The sequence below is a fragment of the Uranotaenia lowii genome, chromosome 3 (assembly GCF_029784155.1).
Source record: "Uranotaenia lowii strain MFRU-FL chromosome 3, ASM2978415v1, whole genome shotgun sequence".
NCBI lineage: Eukaryota > Metazoa > Arthropoda > Insecta > Diptera > Culicidae > Uranotaenia > Uranotaenia lowii.
The window spans coordinates 198,599,212-198,625,480 of NC_073693.1; the positions used below are offsets into that span (position 1 = coordinate 198,599,212).

The window sequence follows — 26,269 nt, forward strand, 5'->3', positions numbered from 1 at the left end:
TCTTGAAAATCAAGATTTATTACCCGAAAAATGGTGGAGATACGTCGATGACATTTTTTGTGTAGTAAACAAAGATTTTCTAGAAGAACTTCTAACATCCATAAACGGTTTGCATAAGAATATTAAATTCACTTGCGGAATAGAAGAAGACAGGAAATTACCTTTCCTGGATGTTCTGGTAAGGAGAGCTGATGGCCTATTCCAATTCGAAATCTACAGAAAGCCGACAAACACCATGAGGGTAATACCGAGCACCTCGAACCACTCGTTCTAGCATAAGATGGCGGCGTTCCATCACATGATCCATCGGATGAACTCCATTCCCCTATCAACTGAAGGAAGAGAAAAGGAACTTCAATATATTTCCCAAACGGCTAATAAAAATGGATACCAAAGTAGATCCATTCAAGCCATTATAAGGAAAAAAGAAAGATTGCTTCAACGGAAATCTTTCACTACTTTAACTCCTATTCAGAAGGAGTTTCAACGAAGGTCCATGGAGTTCAACAGTGTCAACGCAGTCGAATTGCGACACAAGTTGACAAAGTTTGATATTGAACTAGTGTTCACTAGCTCTAATAATCAACTGAAATCCATCTTAGGATCGACAAAAGATCCAGTGGAGCTCCTTCATAGATCTGGTGTGTACAAAATCAGTTGTTCCGACTGTGATAAGGTGTACATTGGACAAACCGAAAGGAAGTTGATTGATAGATTCGAGGAACACATGGCTATAGCTAGATCTGACTCAAAGAAGAAAATTCTTCCTTCACAGAATCCTAGATCTGCAGTAGCTTTACACATGTGTGAATCTGGTCACTCTATTGATCGAGGAAATGTCACGCTGATCCGGTCTTTGAATAGTAATTCGCTTAAATTGGATGTTGCTGAAAGCATTGAAATCTTAAATGAAAAATCAGTTCATCTCTTAAAAGGAGACACCGGACCAGGACACCCTTGGTTGTTCAAATTCTTAGGTAAAAAGAAATACAATAATTTACCTGACAATGCCCAAAAACGGGTAGAAAATAATTTAGCACTACCAGAAAACACCCAGAATATGGTAGGTAGACCCAAAAAAAAACAGACAACGGCACAACTGCCGAGCATTCCATTTTTGCTACCTAGTAGTAGCTTACCTAACCCGGACAATATAAGGGAGGGAAACGATACACATTCATCAATCGAAAACGTTCACTGAAGAAGGTAGTAAGTTGCTATCGAAATACTGGTATATGAACTTTTCATTTACCGTGGTTGATTTAAAAGGAATCTTTCGATCGCTTTGATTCAGATGAAAATCTCATGAATAACCATTTTGTTCACTTGAATTTATGTATGTAGCATCATTTTGCGCGAGAGCTCAATACTCTATGCCAATCTTGGCATCTTTGGCGCAATGCAGATCATAGCTCACTTTTGGCATAGAGTTAGCTCCGATCGGCATTACCTACCTACCTAAGGGTCCAGCGCCGATTAACCGGCGCATAGGGCTGAGATAAAAGATCTCCACTGCTGGCGATCCGGAGCCAGCGTCTTCACTTGCTGCCAGCCAAGGTTCTCGTCAACTGTGCGGATTTCAGCGGCTAGACTTCGCCGCCACGAGCTTTTGGGCCTGCCTCTTCTTCGATGCCCATCTGGATTCCAGTCAAGCGCCTCTCTGCAAATCTCGTTTTCATCTCTTCGCAGCGTGTGCCCAATCCATCTCCACTTACGTTCCCGAATCTCGATTCCTAGCTACATACATAAATTCAAGTGAACAAAATGGTTATTCATGAGATTTTCATCTGAATCAAAGCGATCGAAAGATTCCTTTTAAATCAACCACGGTAAATGAAAAGTTCATATACCAGTATTTCGATAGCAACTTACTACCTTCTTCAGTGAACGTTTTCGATTGATGAATGTAGCGATTCACAAAAACTTGCAGTTTTCGCGTCGTCACCGCATATGTGCACCAAGTTTCACACCCGTACAGCAATACGGATTTGACGTTTGAGTTGAAGATTCGGATCTTAGTTCGTAGAGCTATCTGGCGTGACCGCCAGATGTTTCGGAGACTCGCAAACGCAAATCGGGCTTTTCTGATCCGGGTTTCGATGTCCTTCTTGGTACAACCATCAGGCGTAATCTGGCCACCAAGATACTGGAAGCACTTCACTGTCTCAACCTGTTGTCCAGCTACCACGAAATTGGAACGATTTTCTGTATTGATTTCCATCGACTTGGTCTTTCCGACATTGATTTTGAGACCTGCTGCCTTGGAGCTTTCGGTGAGGTCGTCGAGTTTGCTCTGCATGTCTTGTTGTGTTTGGGCGAGCAAAATAATATCGTCTGCCAGGTCAAGGTCGTTCAGTTGCTCCATGGTTGAAGGATTCCACGGCAATCCTCGGTTTGGTCTACAGTCAATCGATCCAGTCAAGATCTCATCCATTACGATGAGAAAAAGCAGCGGTGACAAAATACATCCTTGTCTCACTCCAGCACTTACCGGGATTGGTTCGGACAAGACACCGTCGTACAAGACCTTGCACGAAAATGCCTCGTATTGTGCTTCGATGAGATGGACTAGTTTCTCTGGGACCCCTCGTCGTCTAAGAGCAGCCCAGATGTTTTCGTGGTTCAGTCGGTCAAATGCTTTTTCGAAATCAACGAACACCAGCAGAAGAGAGTCCTGGAATTCGTTGATTTGTTCCAGTATTATTCGTAGCGTTGTGATGTGGTCCACACATGATCGTCCGGATCGGAATCCAGCTTGTTGCCGTCCTTGCACCACTGAGGCGGCGAGAAATGTCATAAAGTAATCGGATATCTCCATTGGCGGCGGCTCTTTCTCCCTCTTCGGCTAGGGAGTTTGTCCAGGCTCTCTTGTCTCGTCTACAAGCTCGTTTAACTGCCTTTTCCAGCTCCGCATATCGTAAGCGGGCGGCTGCTTTGGCTGACCCGGTACATGCCTGCTCAATTCCGACTTTCGCCTTTCTCCGATCATCGATCATCCTCCAGGTTTCATCCGACATCCATTCACTTCGTCTTCCACAAACTTTACCGAGAGTACCATGGCTCGTCGTGATAAAGGCATTCTTGATTCCACACCACTGTTCTTCGACTGTTCCGTTTGTCGGTAGCTCTGAGGCTCGGTATTCAAGCTGTTCAACGTATGCCCTTTTCACCTCTGGATTCTCCAACCGGCGGACGTCGTATCGACACCCGACTTTCTCCTCGCGCCGTTGGACACGCGCAACTCTCAGTCGTATCTCACCAAGGACGAGGTGATGGTCAGATGCAATGTCTGCGCTTCGTTTGTTGCGGACATCAAGAAGGCTCCTTCTCCATTTTCGACTGATGCAGATGTGGTCAATTTGATTTTCTGTTCGGCCATCTCGGGATACCCAAGTGACCTTATGTGCTGGTCGATGGGGGAAGAGCGATCCACCGATCACCATGTTGTTGTTGCCACAAAATTCTACAAACAGCTCTCCGTTTTCGCTCATCTGTCCTAGACCATGGCGCCCCATGATGCGCTCAAAGTCCTGATTATCGGAGCCAATCTTTGCGTTGAAGTCGCCTAAGTGGATTTGAATGTCACCCTTCGGAATTCTCTCAACCACGCTGTTCAATTGACTGTAAAACTGCTCTTTCTCCTGCAAATCGGCAACGTCAGTTGGCGCATAACACTGGACCATTGTAAGGTTTCTAACCCGTGTTCTGAATCTGGCTACGATTATTCTTTCGTTTATCGGTTCCCATCTTATGAGGGCCGCATGGGCCTGCGGGCTTAACAGGAAACCAACTCCTCGTTCCCGAGTAGCATGTTCTCCTCGTATGCCAGAGTAGAGCAGTACTTGCCCGGACTGTGTCTTGTGTTCTCCAGTGTTAGGCCAACGGACTTCGCTCAGTCCCAATATCTCTAGCTTGAGGCGGCTAGCTTCTCTAGCAAGTTGAGCCAGCTTTCCTGGCTGGGCAAGGGTCAAAACATTCCAAGTTCCAATTCTAGTCCGTGTTTTCATGCTAAAAGTCGTTGCCAAAATTCCAATTCGGTAATTTCTTCTCTCAGTTTCTGTAACAATACAAGGTATCAGGAGCAGTAGGTTGTTAGCCTAAAGTCCCTATCCCGGGATGGGGCTGCCATCTTGGACTTAGCTGGCGGGAGCCGCATTTCATAAATTCAGCCGCTTGCTGCAAGACAGACGCTGTTTGAGCCGCCCCTGACCTGGAGAACAGACGCTCGGTTGTTGTTGCACGCCGCCCCTGACCTGGGGAACAGACGCGTGCGGCCACCTTCTCAGTCTGCATGCGACCAAAGCATCCACCGGGGTTGGGTACCCGATCTCCGCTTAGGTTACTCGCACCCCAGCCGGCACCGCGGGGAGGTAGAGATAGGAGTTGTGAATAAGAGGTGATATGACCACTATGGGGTCTCGTGTTGCACATTATCCACCGTTTACCAGCCATACCAGCCGATCGGCATTGAAATTTTCCAATCTCTTCTTTGGGTGAAGTAGTTAACTTTTAATATTTAATATATTTTTTTACTGTAATAAAATGTACATTATAATTTGAAATGTTGTTCTTATATTGCAGGAATTTTCGTGGCCGCTTCGCTGTGGCCTTCCGGTGCCGATTGGGCGGATGAGATGGACTACAGTATTTACCCATTTGCGGCATCGAACGATCTGCTGTACACAAATGCCGCTCATCTGCTGTACGAGCTGCCCTGGTCCAATCCTAACTCGTCGATTGCAGTCCGATCTGAATCGCTCGAATGTTCCAACAAGTTCACGGCCATCTGTCGGCACGAGCATCTGTGTTTGGAAAATTTCCCTAGCGATGACACGATCTTCATCATTCTCGGGGTGACAAAATCAGTCAGCTTTGCCACCAATGGAACGTTGATTGTGGTGCTTTCCGGGCACGATATGCTCTTTTTATCAGGTAAGAGTGATGGCATATTATCGAGTAAACTTCTTCTTATGCACGATTCATTGCAGACCTCCCGGACAAATCGTACGTGATAACGGAGAATGAGATTAGTCTAATGCTACCAGAAAACAGATCTAACTTGTTGAGTGTACGCTATGGATCTAAGTTGCTGGCCAGTGATATATTGTCTGCAGGATCTGTATTTTTGGAGGTTGTGAAGTTGTTAAACCTTCCAGCAGATGGGGAATGTAAGAACAAAAGCGCAACAAGCTGCGACACGAATTTCAATGAAACACTAAGCAATTGGAAATATTACGCGCGACTGTCAGCGCAACATATCGTAACGGAATTGAAGCTGGACAGTTTTACCCAAATGATGACCTTCGAACTGCGACAGAAGTTTAGCTTGAACATAAACAGCTCCGAAGGTGTGATGGATCTCAGGCCGGTTGCTAGTTCTAATATGGTGACAAACGTCACTACAGTCTTTCAGCTGAACGAATTCAAAGATAAGGCGACTGGACCGTTGAAGCTGGGAAACATTTTCTACTGCAGTAAGGAGTTCGAAATACGGCATCCAGATTACACGAACTCTCATCGCCCGATCTACTACGGAAGTGAATATGTCGAAATGTTCTGGCAGATCAAGCAAGAACCGTGGGTAGCTGCTGGATTAACAGTTGCTTCGCTGGGAATCCTATTCTGTATGGCAATTTTGATATTCTTGATTGTTCGAGTCTGCATGGAAGACGTACTGGAGGGCAATCCTCTGAGCAGTATCCTGCTGTTGATCGGTTTAATTGTACAGTTTGCATCGTTTATACCCTTCAGTTTGGAATACACTGGATACATGCCAGATCTTCTACACAAATCGGATGCCATCTACACCTGGAATACTCTTTGCACTATTAAAATCTTTCTGGTATCGATATGCTACTGTATAACGTTTTCTCTGTTGCTATGTCGTGCCATAATGTTAGCGTCAATTGGAAGCGAGGGTGGCTTTCTTTCACATGTCAATGGCTATCTGCAAAGTGTGATTTGTGGCTTCAGCACCTTGGTTCAACTCGGCTTATCGACTCAACTGGTAATAATGCTGCACGCTAATGCTCACAACATTTCCTGCAATGAGATCTACTACGGAAACTGGTTCTGGGCTGTCATTTCCTACGATGGCATCCTTTTGGCGGGGCTGATCTTCCTTTCGCCGTTCATATTCCGTTCCCAAAGAAACTACCGGGAGGGTGTTCTACTCGTGACCGGTTCCGTCCTGTGCCTTATCATCTGGACCACCTGGATTCCGCTGTGCATGTTCGGCTACGAATGGCGGGAAGCTGCCGTCTCCCTCGGGATGGTTGCCACGGCGCTGGCTGTGCTAGTTGGCGTCATGATCCCGAGATGCTTCCTGATGGTGAGAAGCATAGCTCGGTCGGATCTAGTTCAAGCTCTTCCTTCGCTCACCTCACTGGCCTTTGCTCAAACTAATCAATACGTTTCAGAACAGGTGAGTCAACTATTTACTCAATAATACAGTATAACTGTAATGTTTCTTAGTTTGATTCCTAAAATCATTTAGGTAGTTTGTGGTGTACTCAAACTCTCCATAAAAGAACAATAGAGACTAATTGTAAAATAACTCCTTCTTCTTCCAGAGTGTTTACGAGTGTGTCAATCCGGCAATGCGTCAGCCCCGATCGACAACAACGGAAACGTTTATGGATCCGGATCTGGACGATCCCTACATGGCAACAAGCGAAATTCCGACGCTGCCACTGCGAGGTGGTAATCAACACAACCGGTACCACCAGACGCAGGAAACGCCGACGGCTAACGGATCGAGCCGGTTCTACGGGATCAGCAACCCCTACAGCTGCTCCGACTCGCTCACTTCCGAACTGTCGCCCAACAAAATAACACGGTTCTGATGGCAACAACACTCGGCTGAGAACGCCCCTCCTATTTATTGTACACAAGTTCCATCCACAAGATCATTCCAAAGATATTAGCATTAAGAGTATGTGTTGTACTTACTTTATGTCCGCGTTACCATACGATGACCTTTTTGTTCTAGTCAACGACAATTGTGTAAACGTTTCGTATGGGTGAATAATTATTTTCAATTTTTATGTGTATGTATATTTTATTGAAGTCTTGAAATGGAATAAACTCGATCTTTAAATGAAATAAAATTGTTACTACATCAATTCAAAATATCACGTTGCACCAACAGAGAATATTCTCAAGTTTGATAACTGGATCTCGAATGAGGAACTACATCGCCGGTGTCATCAAAAGGCGCTAGAAATCGAGATTTGGGAACGTAAGTGGAGATGGATTTGGCACACGTTGCGAAGAGATGAAAACGAGCTTTGCAGAGAGGCGCTTGACTGGAATCCAGATGGGCATCGAAGAAGAGGCAGGCCCTGAAGCTCGTGGCGGCGTACTCTAGCCGGCGAAATCCGCACAGTTTACAAGAACCTTGGCTGGCAGGAAGTGAAGCAGCTGGCTCTGGATCGCCAGCAGTGGAGATCTTTTATCTCAGCCCTATGTGTCGGTCAATCGGCGCCGGACCCTTAGGTAGGTTGGTAGGTTCGACACGATCGACCATTCCATACTACTGAACAAATTGGATGCCTACGGAATCAGAGGTATTGCCAATTCCATCCTCGCTGACTATCTCGTGAATAGGAAGCAGTATGTACAAATTAATCAAGCGACTAGTGATCTTGGATACCTTCCCGTTAGAGTTCCCCAAGGCAGCAACCTGGGACCCTTGCTGTTCATCTTGTATGTGAACGATATCCATAGGCTGCATTCGCACGGCAAACCAAGACTTTTCGCTGGCGATAACTCCTTGTCCTACGAGAACTGCGATGTAAGGATAGTTGTAGCTCAGATGTCAGAAGATCTTAAAACTCTTCAAGAATACTTCAATGCTAATCTACTCTCGCTCAACCTGTCAAAATATGTCATCTTCCGATTTACTTACCGGCAGCCCGAATCTCAAAACCAGCTCCCAGTTGGCTCTACAGTCATTGAACAAGTCAAATCGTTCAAGTATCTAGGACTTATATTCGATGAAGTAGTAAGATTGGACAAGCATGTAGACCGCCTACGAATAGAACTCAGTGCTATACACAGCATGATATGGAAGCTATCCAGATTCGTACCCACTAAACATCTGACACATCTATACCATGCATTTGTGCAGTCTAACTTGCAATACATGGTCTCCGTTTGGGGAGCTGCGAGAAAACGAGACATTAAACCTCTCCAAGCTTTGCAAAACCGTTGTCTCAAAGTAGTGTTCAAGAAACCCAGACTTTTCCCAACGATGAACCTTTTTGAAGCAGCCTCGGTATCAGTTTTGCCAATAAATAGCTGCCTTAAAAGACCTGCAAAGCTACACCGTCATCAACAAGTTCAGCGCCAGCAACAGAATCATCGATTTCATACAAGGTCCAGAGGAAATCTAACTCTGAGAAGAGCAAACACTGAAAAAAATGAAGAGATCCCCCACATATTTTAGTAAAATCAAATATAACAATCTGCCTCCACAATTTGAAACTCATCAGTAACAAACAAAGTTTCAAGCAGCAATAAAAAATCCATATTAAAGCCAACTTAAAAAACTATTTAACATAAGTGAAAGCAAAATAAACTAGATCGTTGAGCCTGCAGTAGAACAGTTCATCAAAGCCAAAGCCTCCCTTACTGAGATTAATCTCACTGGAGGCTTGAAAGAGAAGACAAGTTCCTCACTTCAGACACATCCGCCACTAATTGCACCGTATCATTTTTTTCCTCTCCACCAGCCACCGCCACCACATAACCACCTTCACAAAACCACCGCCCATCTCATGAACTGTCAATGTTTCCTGAATTTTTTAGGCCCAAATGGTTAAGAAGTATAAGGAGCCACTCTAGAATGCTCACGAAGTTCAAACCAAGCATCGATATGGGACCCTTGATCTCAAATATGGGTAAAAGGGCTTTGGTTTTTGCAAATAACAAATAACCGGCGCATAGGGCCGTGGTAAAAGACCTCCACTGTTGACGATCCGGAGCCAGCATCTTCACCTGGTCCCAGTCAAGATTCTCGTCGACAGTTCGGATTTCAGCGGCTAGACTTCGCCGCCACGAGTTTCTGGGCCTTCCTCTTCTTCGATGACCCTCTGGATTCCAATCAAGCGCCTCTCTGAAAATCTCGTTTTCATCCTTTCGCAGCGTGTGCCCAATCCATCTCCACTTACGTTCCCGAATCTCGATTTCTAGCGCCCTTTGATGACACCGACGATGTAGTTCCTCATTCGAGATCCAGTTGCCAGGCCACCAAGCGCGGATGACATTCCGCAGGCAGCGGTTTACAAATACTTGCAGTTTTCGCGTCGTCACCGCATATGTGCACCAAGTTTCGCACCCGTACAGCAATACGGATTTGACGTTTGAGTTGAAGATTCGGATTTTTGTTCGTAGAGAGATCTGGCGTGACCGCCAGATGTTTCGGAGACTCGCAAACGCAAATCGGGCCTTTCTGATCCGGGTTTCGATGTTCTGGTACCATCATCAGGCGTTATCTGGCTACCAAGATACTGGAAGCACTCCGCTGTCTCAACTTGTTGTCCAGCTACCATGAAACTGGAGGGATTTCCTGTGTTGATCTCCATCGACTTGGTCTTTCCGACATTGACTTTGAGACCTGCTGCCTTGGAACTTAGAACTTTCGGTGAGGTCGTCGAGTTTGCTCTGCATATCCGGTTGCGTTTGGGCGAGCAAAACAATATCGTCAGCCAGGTCAAGGTCGTTCAGATGCTCCATTGTTGAAGGATTCCACGGCAATCCTCGGTTCGCTGCACAGTCGATCGATCCAGTCAGAATCTCATCCATTACGATTAGAAAAAGTAGCGGTGATAGAATACATCCTTGTCTCACTCCAGCAGTTACCGGGATTGGTTCGGACAAGACACCATCGTGCAAGACCTTGCACGAAAATGCCTCGTATTGTGCTTCGATGAGATGGACTAGTTTTTCTGGGAACCCCCGTCGCCTTAGAGCCGCCCAGATATTTTCATGGTTAAGTCGGTCGAATGCTTTTTCGAAATCAACGAACACCAGCAGAAGAGAGTCCTAGAATTCGTTGATTTGTTCCAGTATGATTCGTAGCGTTGTGATGTGGTCCACACATGATCGTCCGGATCGGAATCCAGTTTGTTGCCGTCGGAGTGTAGCGTCGATTTTCTCCTGGATCCTGTTCAGGATCATCTTGCAGAGTACTTTGAGGGTTGTACAGATCAACGTTATGCCTCGCCAGTTACCGCACTCTGTCAGGTCTCCTTTCTTCGGGACCTTTACGAGAATACCCTGCATCCAGTCGGCCGGGAATGTTGCAGTATCCCAGATGTCAGCGAAAAGACGGTGCAACATTTGTGCTGACAGGGCAGGGTCGGCTTTCAGCATTTCAGCAGGGATGCAGTCGATCCCAGGTGCTCTGTTGGATTTCATGTTTTTGATTGCCGCTTCTATTTCAGCCAGCGAGGGCGCTTCCGAGTTGACGCCATTAATGCGACTTACTGTGGGCGCCTCGAGCTGCGGGTTCTGTTGGCCATCGCTATTCGTGACTCGGAAGAGTTGTTCGAAGTGCTCAGTCCATCGTTTGAGCTGATCTGTTCGATCGGTCAATAACTGACCTGCTCGGTCTTTCAGCGGCATTCTTGCATTAGTCCTTGCACCACTGAGGCGGCGAGAAATGTCATAAAGTAATCGGATATCTCCATTGGCGGAGGCTTTTTCTCCCTCTTCGGCTAGGGAGTTTGTCCAGGCTCTCTTGTCTCGTCTACAAGCTCGTTTAACCCATTCGAGACAGAGGGCTTTTCACGACATTCGTACTCATAGTACTTTACTCTTAGATAACTTTTACGTCGTTTGATTTTCATCAATATATCATTAATATATAAAAAAACAGACCCATATGCTAAATCAGGAACAAATAGGTTTTAATTGGGTACGCGGATACATTTTCCTCATATGTCCATAATTTAAAAAAAACCCATATATGTTAACATTAGGAACAATTAGTGCCACATTAGGAACATCGAACCAATTTCAAAAACATGACATTTTTCGTAAATTAAAGCATGAAATGATTATTTTAAAAATGAACAAAGTTCAGAAAAACTTGAACTTATTTGCCTAAAAACCTAAAATGTTTATAAAAGAAATCAGCAGTAAACTTCATAGTCGTTTCTATGAATGAAATTATTTGTAGAGTTAGCCGCTTCAAAACTGTATTTCTTTCTTTATTGAATAGCAAAGTTTGATTTTTCAAGTCCAATGCATGATATTTATTGAAACTGTTGAAACATAATCGTTACAAAAACTCACCTACAGAAATATTTTATAGGGCTTTAAAATCCAACAGCGTTCCTCCAATAGGATACAACATGAAAGCCTTCGGCTCATACTCGATGGGCAGCTTCATTTTTGGATTGACCGAAAGCTCGAACTTGTCAATAATTTCGGCAATACCTCGCTTGGCCTGAGCCAGGGCGAATCTCATTCCGACGCACATCCGAGGACCATCACCGAAAGGCAGATAGACTCCGCGTTCCCTGTACGGTTTGGTTCCACCATTTTCCGGCGCAAAGCGTTCCGGCTTGAACTTTTCCGGTTCGTCGTAATACTGCGGATCGAAATGAACAAAGTATGGTACAACAACACATGTTCCAGCCTTAACCCGGATTCGTTTGTCCTTTGGCCCTACGAGTTCCACGTCTTCGGTACAACGCTTCGATAGAACTGGGATTACCACGTGCAAACGAAGGGATTCACTGAACACCTGCTCCAGGTAAGGCATTTCGTTTATATTTTCGTACGTTAGACCTCCTTTATTAGCTTGGTAGCTACGAATTTCCTCTCGCAGTTTCTTCTGAGCTGCAGGATGGGCTGCCAAATCGAACAGACAGTATGTGATCACCGAACTAGATGTCTCGAATCCATCGGCGAAAAACGAAACTCCGTGTCCAGCAATATCAATTTCCGAAATCTCCTTTTTCTGTTCTAGCGTCAGCAAATGATCCAGATAATCATTTCGAACGATGTTGTTTGTCTTGCGGTGGCGAATAGCGTCTTTCATGATTCTGATGAAGAAATCTTCCACATCTCGTGGGATGAAAGTGAACTTGTGGAAGTTTCTGATCGAAGGGAAGAAAGTTGTCAATGCCATAATAACAGTGGCCGTGAAGTTGAAATCCATAATACGACGTCCCATTTCACGAATTTCCGGTTTGTCCTTGCTGAACGACTGGGCATCAATGGCGAACACGCAGTTGGATACCACATCCGTAGTGTATTTTGACATCAGCTAAAAGAAGAAATGAGAATATGTACTTCAGTTTTGAATTTTTGTGAAATTTCAATTTCAAATTGTGAGCTTTCCATTCCAGAGTTTTGGTCAGATTCAGTCTAATTTACAAAATTCCTGATAATATTATTGGAATTTTAGGAAGATTACCTCTTTTACATCGAAAGTGGATCCCTCGTTCTTTATCGTTTTTCTGATGTATTCGCTCATGCGAACGCACACTTCATCCATCAGAAAAGATAGGGCCTTGATCTAGAAGCCAAAAAATAAAATAAAATAAACATATTTCAAGTAGGTACTTGGAAACTTTCTTGTCCACTCATTCGCTTACCCTGTTGTTGGTAAATGCCGGGGTAATTTCGGCTCGGCGAGTTTTCCATTTTTCACCGGACAGAGAAAACGGATTGCGTGCAAAGAGGGGATCGGATTTTTCATCAACCAAATCGGAGAAATCGTTGGCCGAAAACTGCCGGAAGCTTTTCACCAGCACCTCCTTGATCAGGGTTGGATCCCGCACCATCAGCTGGGGACTGCGCACGTTGTAATAGCCAATCACTGGCTCGTCTTTAAAATCACTGGAACAAGAGAGACACAGATAATCATAATAATCACCACGTTAGAGCTAGACTGAACTAAGTGAACTTTCTTTTTAATCCTCTAAAATGTATTCTTCAGTAATTTAAGAAACTAACAACTTAAGATTAACAAATTGAGACAAATCATTCCTTTTGTAAACTTATTCGAGCCGCAAGTTTTGAGTAAGTATGATCCCCTTTCCCAAACACACGATCGATCCGTATAATCATTTGTTAAGTTCACTTATTTACTACTTTTTAAAAGATAAATTGCATCACTAAAAGTTCTTTGAAATTAATAAAAACATGGATTCTTAAAACTGAAAAAAAAACTGTAATAAACTGTCTGATAGGGGAGAAGCTCTTTAGCTATATCTCGAAACTGGAATGTCTTACAAAGATCAAATGTTCTAGAAAAATGTGCCAAAATGAGCAAAATAACAATGCTTGTAGATTAAAAATTTTTAACAAAATAATTGTTTGAGTAATTGAACTTTGTTTGAAAAATTTCACAAAATGTAACTTGAAGATCTTCTTTCATCACTTTAAAATGTTCCTTACATGGGAAAATTATGAAAAAAACATTTGTTCCAATGTATCAATCGTTCGAGCGTAAAATGAACTTCATAATGCCATATTTTCAAAGCAATGGAAAACTCTCAACTTTTTTCAGAAAAAGTTTTCTAAAGTGTTGATTATGGGTACAATTGATCCCCTAGAGTTGGGTACAATTGATCATCCTTCCAAACGGCATATTCTTCTTCTGAATTGATCGTTATGATTGCTGATCACGAAATTAGTAATATTTATCCAAAAACTATTATTTATCAAACAATTGTCTGGAGAAAGACCAAAAATAATTAATTTTCTCTAAATTATAAAAAATAGCGCCTTTAAGTATGCAATGTTTTTAGCGTTGAGACAAAGTTATAGAATTTTCTTCTTATGTCTGCTATAAATTGTGAAATGAGAACAAACATGACCAAAATAGTAAATTAACTTTCTATCTCGGGGTTTTGTTTGATTTTTATACAAGGATTAGGGCTTCCTGAATAAAAGATCAAGTCTCCTTCAATAGGGGATCAAATCTCCCCTAACTTCAGAAAAATCGCAATTTTTTTACTCCCACGAAAATGCTTCTAGTTAATCAACGGGTTCAAGTATCGTTCTAATTTTTGGAACATAGAAACTTGAAGTTACAAGCTGTCAGAAAATGTCAAAGACGGCGAGTTGCTAAATTTTTCCAAAAAGATATGGTGAAAATAAGAAAAGGGGATCATGTATCCCCACTCTTCCCTTTTGTTTTTTATCTTGAAATCACCATGCGATTAAAGAAAGGATGATTTTAAAATAAATATTTATATTATGAAAGGGAATGGAAATATTTTGGAATTACTTCTTGTTAATTTAAAAACATATTTTTATTACATGACCTTGTGAATGAAATTTAAAATTTAAATATACCTATGATGAGTGATGTTTCGAGCTTAGGAGAAAATTCACAGTATGGATTCGAAAATTATTTTCAAGGAACTTCATTCAACAAGAATAAACCTTCATTCATGTTCAAAAAATGGAATCTAGGTGTCTATTTAACTTTAGCAAACGCTAGCATAACCCTTAGTTGAATCAAATTTTTCCTTTATATAGGTATAGTTTTAGAGTTATTTTTATGCCCATTCTATGATAATTTTAGTATTTAAAAAAAAACGGACATTTTCTATCAGAAAGCCTTTATAAACAAATGACTAAAAACCCTTTCAAATGGTTAAGTTTGAATAAAAAAAAGAACATAAGAACAGTGAGAGTACCTTGGAAGTTGCATGAAGGTAAAATTTCATTTGTTTTTGAGGTCAAAAAATATTGAGAAATGTTTATAATTTTTGCTTCTAAATGTATGCAACAACATTGTCCATCTTTTGAGTATATTTGTCTTTGAAAGAAAACGTTGAAATATTTAATTGAGTTCAAACTAAAAATTACTGTTATTGATGTTTTAAGCCCTCTGTTGTTGATAGTGATACAGAATATTTAAATAATTGCAGTTACTTAAAAACCCCTCGTATATTATAACATCACACCTTTTTTGACATTCATGAATTATCAAACAAATTGAATTGTATAACAGTGAATTACAAACGGAAATGAACAAGAAAATAAATGAGCTCTCTTCTTCATCAACCACCGAACCAAACGGACCTATTCCCTCGAAAGAGAAAATCTCCCCAAAGGGTAGTAGCCCTCTGTATTCCCTCGTGTCGCGAAACCGACTACAAGTATTAACATATGGTGCCGAAACCCGGGACCCGTCTCGCCGGAATAAGTTTATCGCAAGTCCGTTTGGTTAGAGTGCTGTAAGTGCCAAATTTTACGCTCGTTTTGACGTTGGTGAGACAGTCCATTGTTCTCGGAGCCACGCCGGCTCGAGTCTGTCGTTAACCTAATTTGGAAGAAGCTATATCGAGGCAACGGATATTCGGAAGAATTATCTGAAGAACGAATCGATTTTGAAAATATGTATGTCGATCTCAAGGCCTCACTTTTAGATAAACTTCCTGGTTCACCTGCAACAATCGAAACTTCTCGCAATATTTCAAGTCACTCAGTGGCTCAAGCTATTCGTTTGCCCGAAATCAAAATTCCTGAATTCGATGGGAATCCGGATGATTGGATTGAATTTCGGGATTTATTCAAATCTCTCGTTCACAATAATGGACATTTAACTTCTGTACAAAAACTACATTCTTCTTCTTCTTCTTCTTTTACCAACATAGCCAAAACGTGTAAGCATCCTGGAAAATGAAAAGACTTGCGTCCTTCATTTTTCTTTTCAACGTTATCTCTGTTACATAAAACATGCATTGCAGAGATAACTACGGCCAGGCCAACCATGTGGTAATTACCGCAAAAGATTCTGGATCAAGGGGAGGAATAAAGCGTGGAGTTCCCTACCAAACGCTTCATATGGATTATTAAAATACCTACAGCATAATTTGAAAATAGCTACACTAATTTAATGACAATGTGTATTAGGAAAATAACGTTTAATATAATATTTAATATAATAGAAATGGTTTGATCTCACCAAATAAGTCTTGGAAGTTTTCGACAGAAAACTTTTCCTCTAGTCCGGAGCAGCTGACTTTAAAATTCTCTCCGAACGCCCTCAACCAGGATTCAGCATGCCGAAACAAAGTACGAACCACTCCGGAAACAACCACCAGTCACTTAATCTGTCATTTTCCAATGTTTAATTTTAAAATTTCTAGTTTTATTGTAATTTAATAAAAAAAAAATTATGGACGAAAACAAAAACGCGTGCGATGCCCAAAAATCATGGCTTACTCCTCCTTAACTTCTGTACAAAAACTACATTATTTAAAGGCGGCAGTAAAAGGTGAAGCACATCGCATAATCGCATCATTAGAAGTGTCTTCAGAAAACTATAATATCGGTTGGAACATAATTGAGCAACGTTATAACAATCCTCATCTGTTAATTAAAAGACACATAGCATTATTCGCATTACCTTGTCTTAAACGCGAATCCTCCTCAGGGCTAGCTGAACTGGTTGACCAGTTTGATCGACATGTGAATATTTTAAATCAACCCGAGACTCCCGAACAGCATTGGAATTCCTTGTTGGTCGAAAGTCTCAGTCGTCGTTTAGATACAGTTACCTTAAGAAATGATTTTTTCTGTTGAATTAAAAAAAATCGTGGTGGTTGTAATAACATTCCATTAGTTTATTTCCATCAAATAGGGAATATTTGGACTACACTTTTGGACTCCGAATTTGAGAAGCAACCACCCCCTTCCATCAAATTATCCGCCAGGGACTGATAAGCACTTTGTAGTCGGCAAAGGTCGAGCGAATTTGGTAAGTTATTCAGTTTGTTCTGGATGGTTCATCTTGCTGATATTTTTTTTTTTTTTTTGGGAAAGTTATTAAGCTTTTATTCTTTGAGTTTTTTTTTAAGTTTTTTTTTTCTACTTTATTTGATTAACGATAAGTGTCGATTGCAGTGCAAGCCTGTTGGCGTTGATTGCACCTTATAGAAGAGGTACTTCATTAACTAATTGAATTGGATGGCTTAAATTTTGCTTCCAAGTTAACAATATTCTGAATGAACAGCGTGAAACTTTATTGTTCACATTGGGTGGACCGGTTGTTTTCGACGAATTGATATTGCTTTATCCTTATGGTCGCTAAGAAAATTCTGAGTATGATGATTGATAGGTTGAAGCAGAGGTTTGACAAAATGGAAAGTTCACGCATTCTGAGATTCAGATTCACCACCAGTGTTCAAGAACCGAATGAAACATTGGAGGATTTCATCTTGTCATTGAAAATGCAAGCCGAATTTTGCAATTGCGGTGAAGCTAAATCCAGCATTAGCCGGATTAGAGATGTTAATCTGCGTCAGCATTTATTGATAAAGCAGAATCTCACTCAGAAAATGGAGGAAAACTAGGTTGCTACTTGAGAAATGGCAAAAATTAATGCATTTGCAATGGGTGGACAGGGTCCAACCAGTGGTATTGGTCGTTATGGGCAGGTAGCTAACCTAAGAGATAAGGTTAAAACGAGGTTGGGCACCAAAGTAGCAATAAGAGAACATCCGTATGAAGCTCGGATTTATCATCACCACCGCGAAAACTTCGACAGTAGACAACTGAGACGATATACAGAGGCGATCCCTAAAACCACTGGAAATTCATCGTACCAGGAAGACCGGAAGAGGAAACCAGATTATAAAAACACGATTTGCGATTTTTGCTAAATTAAAGGTCATCCGAAAAGGAAGAGTTTCAAGTTTGCAAATTTGAGAAATAAGCGGTTAATTTCGTGGACAATCTAAACTCAAGCTGCGAGAAGGATTTAAGCGAATCATTCAATCGTATGCAGCCATGGGTTTCAGATTCGGATAGCGATGTTAATGGTACATGTAGTTTTCAATGCACGCACTTGCCTTCAATCAACGATATCCATGTTTAATTTCGGTTTAAATCGAAGGCAAATTAATTCAAATGGAGGTCGATTGTGGTTCTTCTGTTACGGCGATGGGTATCAACCCTTTTTAATTTTTTTTTAACTAAAACCAACTGATGAAAATCTAATAGTGGTAAATAATTCCAACTCACAGTTTCATTCCACTTTTAGGCAGAAATTGATTAGATTTTTTTTCTGACTGGAGTGTGTTTAACTAGGATTTTTCCTCTCAATTTTTGGGTTATGAAGCTGAACTTGATATCTACGATGAAAAACCGATTATGACGTACCTTACCGACTAAGGGATAAAATATCTGAGTGCTTAGATAATCTACAAAAGCAAAATGTTATAACTCCAATAAAAACCAGCAAATGGGCTTCTCCGATTGTTAATGTTATGAAAAAAAAGACAATATCAGACTTGTGATAGATTGTGAGGTGTCTATCAATAGGGGAGAGTGGGGATACTTGATCCCCTTTTCTTATTTTCACCATATCTTTTTGGAAAAAAATAGCAACTCGCCGTCTTTGACATTTTTTGACAGCTTGTAACTTCAAGTTTCTATGCTCCAAAAATTAGAACGATACTTGAACCCGTTGATGAACTAGAAGCATTTTCGTGGGAGTAAAAAAATTGCGATTTTTCTGAAGTTAGGGGAGACTTGATCCCCTATTGAAGGAGACTCAATCTTTTATTCAGGAAGCCCTAATCCTTGTATAAAAATCAAACAAAACCCCAAGATAGAATGTTAATTGACTATTTTGGTCATGTTTGTTCTCATTTCACAATTTATAGCAGACATAACAAGAAAATTCTATAACTTTGTCTCAACGCTAATTACATTGCGTACTTAAAGGCGCTATTTTTTTTATAATCAAAAAAAATAAATTATTTTTGCTATTTTCTTCAGACAATTGTTTGATAAATATTATTTTTTGAATAAATATTAGTAATTTCGTAATCAGCAATCATAACGATCAATTCAGAAGAAGAATATGTCGTTTGGAAGGGGGATCAATTGTAACCCAACTCTAGGGATCAATTGTACCCATAATCAACATTTTAGAAAACATTTTCTAAAAAAAGTTGAGAGTTTTCCATTGCTTTGAAAAAATGGCATTTTGAAGTTCATTTAACGCTCGAACGATTGATACATTGGAAGTTCCAATTTGGAACAAGTATTTTTTTCATAATTTTCCCATGTAGGGAACATTTTAAAGTGATGCAAAAAGATCTTCAAGTTACATTTTGTGAAATTTTTCAAACAAAGTTCAATTACTCAAACAATTATTTTGTTTAAAAAAATTTAAACTACAAGCATTGTTGTTTTGCTCATTTTGGCACATTTTTCTAGAACATTTGATCTTTGTAAGACATTCCAGTTTCGAGATACAGCTAAGGAATCAAGTATCCCCAGGGATCAAGTATCCTCATTCTCCCCTAAGGTTCTGATTCCAAATAGTTACCACTTCCAATTGCTCAAGACCTTTTTGCTAAGTTGTCAGGTTGCAATATTTATTTTTTGTTCTCTGGATCAACTGTCACTGTCGCAAAGTTCCAGAAAATATGAGGTCACACGGTGTATTTCGTAGAAGGACTTTAAGAAAAAAAATACAGTAACGGCAGAAAGTAGAGCTTCCCAGTTCATTTCCACCAAAAATTAAAATATTTGGTCGGTGATCCTCCATACAAATTTTTTTTTGAAAATTTTCCGTTAGAAATCTTTAAAAAATATACATATAATTTAAGTGTTTCTTTAATTTCAGAGGTGCTTATTCTCTAAGTTCTTGCTTTCAATATTTTTAAATTGAACTGGTAGCACAGCAATCATATCAAATACTTTGGACAGATTTCGAAATTATTTCAAACTAGTTACAGAGCTATTAAAACGAAGAAAATTGCATAAAAATATCTTCTAATCCTAAAATTTAAAAATCAGCTGGCAAATTCTATCAGCAGTCTGAGAGGGTAAAATTATCTGAAATTCTTAGAATTATCTGGAATAATTTTAAACCATTTGAATTTTTTATCTTTAAATATTCTGATTGTGCAAACACTGGAGGGTATTTTATTAAAAAAGCTCAATGATTAAGAAAATCCATTAATACTAGAAACCGCTATTACTTTTTTGTGACAACGCTCATCGTGATGCGATCTGGAGTAGAAACGTTTGTCTTAATTTAAGCTTTTTAAAAATTAAGCAAATCAATATTCAAAAGTAAACGATCCGTTAAAAACAATTTTTATATTTCGCCTGAGTCAAATGTCTTAAAATCCCATTCGCACTTCAGACTCAATGCAATTCACAACAGTTTAATCTTGCTTATATTTTGAATGTTACTTTCATTTGATAAAATGATCATTATAAACCCGGAGTGTTTTATGAAACGTTTTATTTCTATTATTAAGCAGAATTCTAGTAATCCTCCTGTACACTGCGATTCTCCAATTTTATTCAAAGAGCAAGCACTACTTTTAAGGTGAAATGATCCTAGCTTCTACAGTTTTCAACCCACTATATTATCATGCTAATTTCTTAAATTCTTTGTTTTGAATTAAATTTTAAAGTTTTTTGGATTTTTTTTTAAATCAATAGTCAAAACAGTAATAAATTTGAAATTATTCAAAAAAAATGCATTTCTATCTTATTGTCGATCTTAAATTTAAAAAAATCAATAGTATTGTTGGCAAAAAAGAATTGCAAATAATCGATAACACACTAGCCTGAAACGCGTAAGATTCATCATGTTTTGTTCCTCCCATTCTCATTTCAGTTATTCTACTGAATACTGCAGTTCTTCTTTATTATTTATTAGAACATTAATGGAGCATTAACAGTAGAAAATCATAATGTCTACAATTTTCTACCAGTTGTGATAAAAAGCTCTAGAAATCATAAGTTTGAATTAATCATAGAAATCCATTAACACTGAAAAAAAATTGTAAGCAAAAATTTGGTCTGAAACCGTCGATGAAATTGAAACTTCTCCAAAAAAAAAAAGTTTTTCATCCTTAATTTAATTCAAAAATATCATCAGTATTCAAATTCTTACCCAAAAATGAAGTTCAGATGAATGATAGAAAATTTATTCACCTTTAATATGAGTAAAAGTAATTTGAAATTGACTTAATTTTAACTAAATTTTATATTATAAATTCTGTTGAAAACTGGTCTGCAGAGATTTGTTTGAATTTTAATCTGAGGTAAAAGAAATTGAAAAATAAGCAAGTGGTATCATCAAAAAATTTGCATAAAAAATGAACCATTAAAAATGCATCTGAGCATACAAATAATGTGGAATTAATTTAAAGAACAAGTTTTAAAAAAGACATTTTTTAAATATTTCGTTGGAAAGCAGTCAAAGAATGCTGGACTGTTGTTATTCATGTAACTTTAAATTACATTAAACCAGAATTAGATTTCCAAGATATACACATATGAATGTAAATATAAGTAACTTTTGGGCAACACCAATTATAACAAAGATTTTCCAAATAATTAATTTCAAAAAAATAATTCATATAAAATAAGTTTTTCAATCCAAATCACTAATCTTTCAAGGCTTTAAAATCTTTTTTATGTTTCAGAATGCCATCATTTTGAATAAAAATTTAAAAATTTAATTTTTAAAGATAAACATTGCAATTCCATTGCACTGGAATAATTTTTCAGATTGATTTTTCATAAATATAGACTATACCCAAGCAACCAAAAGTCTCATATCTACTTAAACTCGTGCCTCCAAAGTTCGAATTTCGCTGAACAAAGGTTTCAAAGGGATTTGGTACCAAATTTTCTCGAATGTGAGCATAAAAGTTATAAAAGGTTCCTCAAAAAGCCTCTGTGGACTTCAGGTTCCAAGAAGTTTCTCAAATAACCTTTTTGTGACATGTCAATCGCACCCACACAGTATAAAAGTTACAAATTAGGTCTCAAATAGCATTCTGTGAACTTCAAGTTCCAATAAGTTCTTCAAATAGCCTTTTTTGTGACATGTCAATCGCATTAATCAGAATAAAAGTTACAAATTGGGTCTCAAATAGCCTTCTATGGACTCGAAGTTCCAAAAAGTTCCTCAACAGCCTTTTTGAGACATGTCCGCCATTTCATGAATATAAAATGTGAACGAACATCACAAAAGGGCATATAATAAATAAATCATTTTTTGTAGGTTGGAAATTGTTGAAATGAATAATTTTTATTGAAACTTCAACTCAGAACAACTTAAAGCTAACTCGCAAATGATTGTTTTTGAAAAGAGTTAATATGTTGACTTTTTAAAATTTTGTCCAACTGTATTTACTTACCACGAGTTTATCACACATTGAAAGGCAGTTGAAGCAATTCATTAATTAAATATCAAGATAAACTCAAGAATTTGTATATTTTTTAGCTTAACAGTTATAAACATGGAATTCCATTTTTTTTAAACCGATATTATTTTAACGGATGATTGATTTATACGCCGTTTCGTAATGTTTCTTAGTCATAATCAACATGCGTCTTTGCTGCTGGCTGCTGGCTGCCCTTGCGGGTATTCTAGGAAGCTAATAACCACTTCGAATTTTAGCTGCCAGCATCTTCTAGGCGTGGCGTCGTGGCAGCGTGATTGGCTATCATCTCAGAGGATCGGGTTCAAATCTGGTATGTACCAGGACTATTTTTTTCCATTAGGTTGTTGATTGCTTGAGTAAGCGAATAATTGTGAGCAGAACTGGCGTGCGGTGCCGGCTTGTATCAAACAAAGTCAAAAACAAAGCAATTAAGTAAGATCAATTGAGGGAGGTGATGGGAGGAATAAAGATGGATGCCGAGAAACCGACAGCACCTCATGGGCTGGGGGTGACCAAAGTAAGAGAGGAGAGAAGAATAATTTTTTTTGTTTTTGCTGATTAAACGTTTACTTGTGGGCTGAATAGAAGGCCGTTCAAATCTGTAATGGAACTTCAAAGTTTCAATAAGAACTTAAATTTTAGGCTGAATAAAACGAACTTCAGCACATTGATTATGGTGATTAAGCTGTGTTCGACCTTTTTAACGAGACTTTTGGTTGCTTGGGTAAATCTTAAAAAAAAAAATAAAACGTATGGGGCCTCACCGACCAAATATTTTAATTTCGCCTGGAAATGAATCAGAAAAGGCTAGATTTTCAATTTCTGAAAAAAATAGAGTTACTGTTTTTTTCTTTTAAACATCTTCTAGAAACACACCGTGGTCATACTTTTAAAGGACTTTTTACATATAATCGACTTCCTCTTTTTTATTTATTTATTTGATCATAAATATTTTAACACCAGGATGCAAATCGTCTCCCTCAAAGAAGTGCATCTAGTGCCAGTCAATTTCAAGCTGTAATGGACAGATTATTAGAAGGGTTGGAAAAAGTATTTTGCTATTCAGATGATGTGTTATGTGCAGGTTCAAATTGGGAAGATTGCAAACAAAAACTTTACTTGGTTTTGGATAGATTGTCCAAAGCTTATATCAAAATAAAATTGAGTAAATGCTGATCACTACAACATCTGTGTTATCATTAAACTACCTGAAAAAGGGGCTATATTATTCAACAGTTTGTCTCAGTTGGTACATTGTTTGGTAGAGAACACTACAATTGAGTCACGAAAATCTAATGTGGGAAAAAAAAGTCATGGTTTGAAGAAATTATATTATTTCAAGGGAAAAAGGGGCATAAATGTTTAGCTAGCATTTTTGCACTCTTTTTTTTGAAAAAATACAACTTCTCCAACTTCAATTTTTTTTTCCTCCCATGGTAAATTTTCTTGACCTCATAGTAACTTATTCTTGTCTCATCAAGATCTTTCGAACCGTATATTTAAAAAAAAGACATACACCGTCTTAGCCGATTTAGGCTTTACAGACTGAATAAATGACGTAGACAAACTTAAGATTTAAGACCCAGTTTCGAGATGAGAGTTACTTAGGCAACAAGAAGCAAACTAGTTTTTTTTTATTACGAGTCGTAAATTTATCCATCGAGGGTGGATAATTACGTCGAGTGCTGAAAAAATTGAGCTATTTAACGAGTTGTATACAAAATTTTATACAAACACGAAAAACTCCGTCAAAAATCCATTAATAAACAAAAAGTGCATTTCAACAAATCCCCGCATCATGTGGTCCACCATGCCAATGTCCTGAAAATTCCTGACCAAGTAGGTCGTGGACAGTACTTTGGAAAGGATAAACAGTATCGAAAAAAGCATTTTCGAATACTGTTTTCAGTGTCGAAAAGTTCACTTTTCAGCACTGATTTGCGTTAATGCACGGGAATAAATGTGACAGATTTTTTTTATAGTTTTTGATACATTTGTGATGTCATAACGCATAAAGCACTTATTGCAGTAATTTTTTGTTTTGTTCGAATCAAATTTTACATTTTTCTATCAAAAATGTTTTTAAGGAAAAAGTGTAAATTTGCTGCATAAATTTAGGGGTAAAAAAATTACTACAAATATTGTATTAGCTTAAGCCATGAAAATAAATCTTAGGATGGATGAAATTCGAATGTTAACAAACGCATAATGCAAAACAATCATATCCCAGCATATCGAAACGAGATTTATGAGGTTTAGTTCTGATTTTCATTTTGTTGCATTTAGCCCCAGACAGGTAACTGAATTATAAAAATATTTATTTAAAAAAAATTGGTGATTGTCCGAAAAATATTTTTACACAAACAGTGTTGGTATAGGATAATGAAAGCAATATAAAGTTTGTAGGTGATATCATTAAGCCAATCCGTCATACTGGGTAAAGTTTTTAACGGCATCAAAAAATGTAAAAATTTGTTCATTTATTGCTCGAATTTTTAATTTTTTTTATGAGAATCAGAAACTTTGAAAAACTTTTTCATTTTAAAAACTATGTAATCATCAATTTGTTATCATTCAATGATAACTTTATTACAGCATATTGAAATAAAAATTTAATGAGTGTTGTGGTATACAAATGTTGCATCTAACCTTGCTTTTGCATGATGGCTCGTTAGGCGGTACAGCTGCTATGTGGTTTATCTATAGGTGAGGACAAGACTACCCTTGCACGAGTGTGAGAATCAGTTTTTTCAATGTTTTGATTGCTACGTCACAATCGTTCATGCACCGTCTCGACGTTGAAGTCGCCATTCATCGACGACATGCTACGTTCCATGTTATTTAAAAAATCACCATCAAAGTACCCTATTATTACCCTTTTTCTTCCTGACGCCCAGTACGGCGACGCTATGATTTCTGAATAATAAACAACTTTATTTGCGTCCCAAACATTCCTCCTAATAAGTTTCTATGGCTACACTTGGACGCCTAATACTTGACTCCGTGGTGGCGTCGCGTTACGTCACAATCGTTCATAAACAACTGTATAGATACAACGAACTAATACTAAAGTTTTTGGTTGTCCCCACCTATAGATAAACCACATAGGTACAGCTGTTTAAAAATTAACAAAACTCGATTATTTTTGAGCCATTTAAATGCGTTTTAAATGGAATTTCTGATGGAAAAATCTGTCAATTACGATACAAAACCATCATGAAATTGAACTTTAATAATAATCGGTTAGTATAGATCATAAGTTGCAAAGCTTATACACAAGATTACCCTTTTTGGGCTTTGAAAAACAGCGAAAACCAAATAACAATCGTTTAGATTTCCTCTGTTTCGGTTATATTTTTTCAGAGCTGGAACATAATTTTAATGCAGCGCGTCGTGTCTACCCTAACTGCATGAATTTTAATATACTTTTTCACGTGATTTGCGTATTGTTGTCTACCAATCACACACTTTATCTCAATTTTTGTTCTTATCACAATCAATCACAGGGCATTTTTATGCTATCTTTTTATCTTGCACCGCTTGTCAACAACAACTTACTTGTACAATTTCTGATAGTCGTAAAACACATGGCGCTTTTGGGCTAACACGTTCGGAAGATTGCCGAAAAGTAGCTTCGGTTTAGGACCATTTATTCCAGCTTTCTTCCAGTGATTGAAATTCCATGTTAGGAACCAGTAAATCACTAGAGCTGTGCCCACCAGGATTCCCGTTAAGGTGCACAACATCCTTATTCAGTTGCCTCGAGCTATTTTTCACTCTATCTATAAAACTTCAAAGTTTATTCAACGTACAACCGAAAAGATAACGATCCAATTCGAATGAACTCTCGCCGAATACTGTCCGGTTCGGTCGCAAAACATTGACCATACGAATCAAATCTCAGTCAATTAAGCGGCCACATTTATGATTTGACCAAACTGAACTGGTCGATGGAAATCGCAGATTTGTATTGTAGAGGTGCCATCAACGTATCTCTTTTGGCTGTTTTAGAATGGAGTATTTTCAGCTATACAGTGCATGTTATATTGAGGTGTCCATTCTCTAGTAAAATTCTGGAATCAATT

General features: G+C 38.8%; 2 protein-coding genes across 6 annotated transcripts in view; one reads left to right on the forward strand and one right to left on the reverse strand.

The window, feature by feature from the left end:
- Nucleotides 1-7,101, forward strand: part of LOC129758694 (protein bride of sevenless) — a 77,669-nt gene extending 70,568 nt beyond the window's left edge. For all 5 annotated transcript variants that reach the window (XM_055756283.1, XM_055756284.1, XM_055756286.1 and 2 more), the window contains exons 5-7: nt 4,582-4,932; nt 4,989-6,424; nt 6,573-7,101. In XM_055756283.1, coding sequence (XP_055612258.1) covers nt 4,582-4,932; nt 4,989-6,424; nt 6,573-6,845 — 2,060 coding nt within the window. In that variant the 3' untranslated portion in view covers nt 6,846-7,101. The remainder of the gene's footprint in view (nt 1-4,581; nt 4,933-4,988; nt 6,425-6,572) is intronic.
- A 4,131-nt stretch (nt 7,102-11,232) lies between these two features.
- On the reverse strand, nt 11,233-26,065 carry LOC129758697 (probable cytochrome P450 28a5). The gene is made up of 4 exons (XM_055756290.1): nt 25,743-26,065; nt 12,612-12,855; nt 12,431-12,532; nt 11,233-12,280 (listed from the first exon to the last, which is right to left on the reverse strand). The coding sequence occupies exons 1-4, from the start codon at nt 25,928-25,930 to the stop codon at nt 11,315-11,317; spliced, it is 1,500 nt and encodes a 499-aa protein (XP_055612265.1). The 5' UTR covers nt 25,931-26,065; the 3' UTR covers nt 11,233-11,314.
- Between the last annotated feature and the right edge of the window lie 204 nt (nt 26,066-26,269).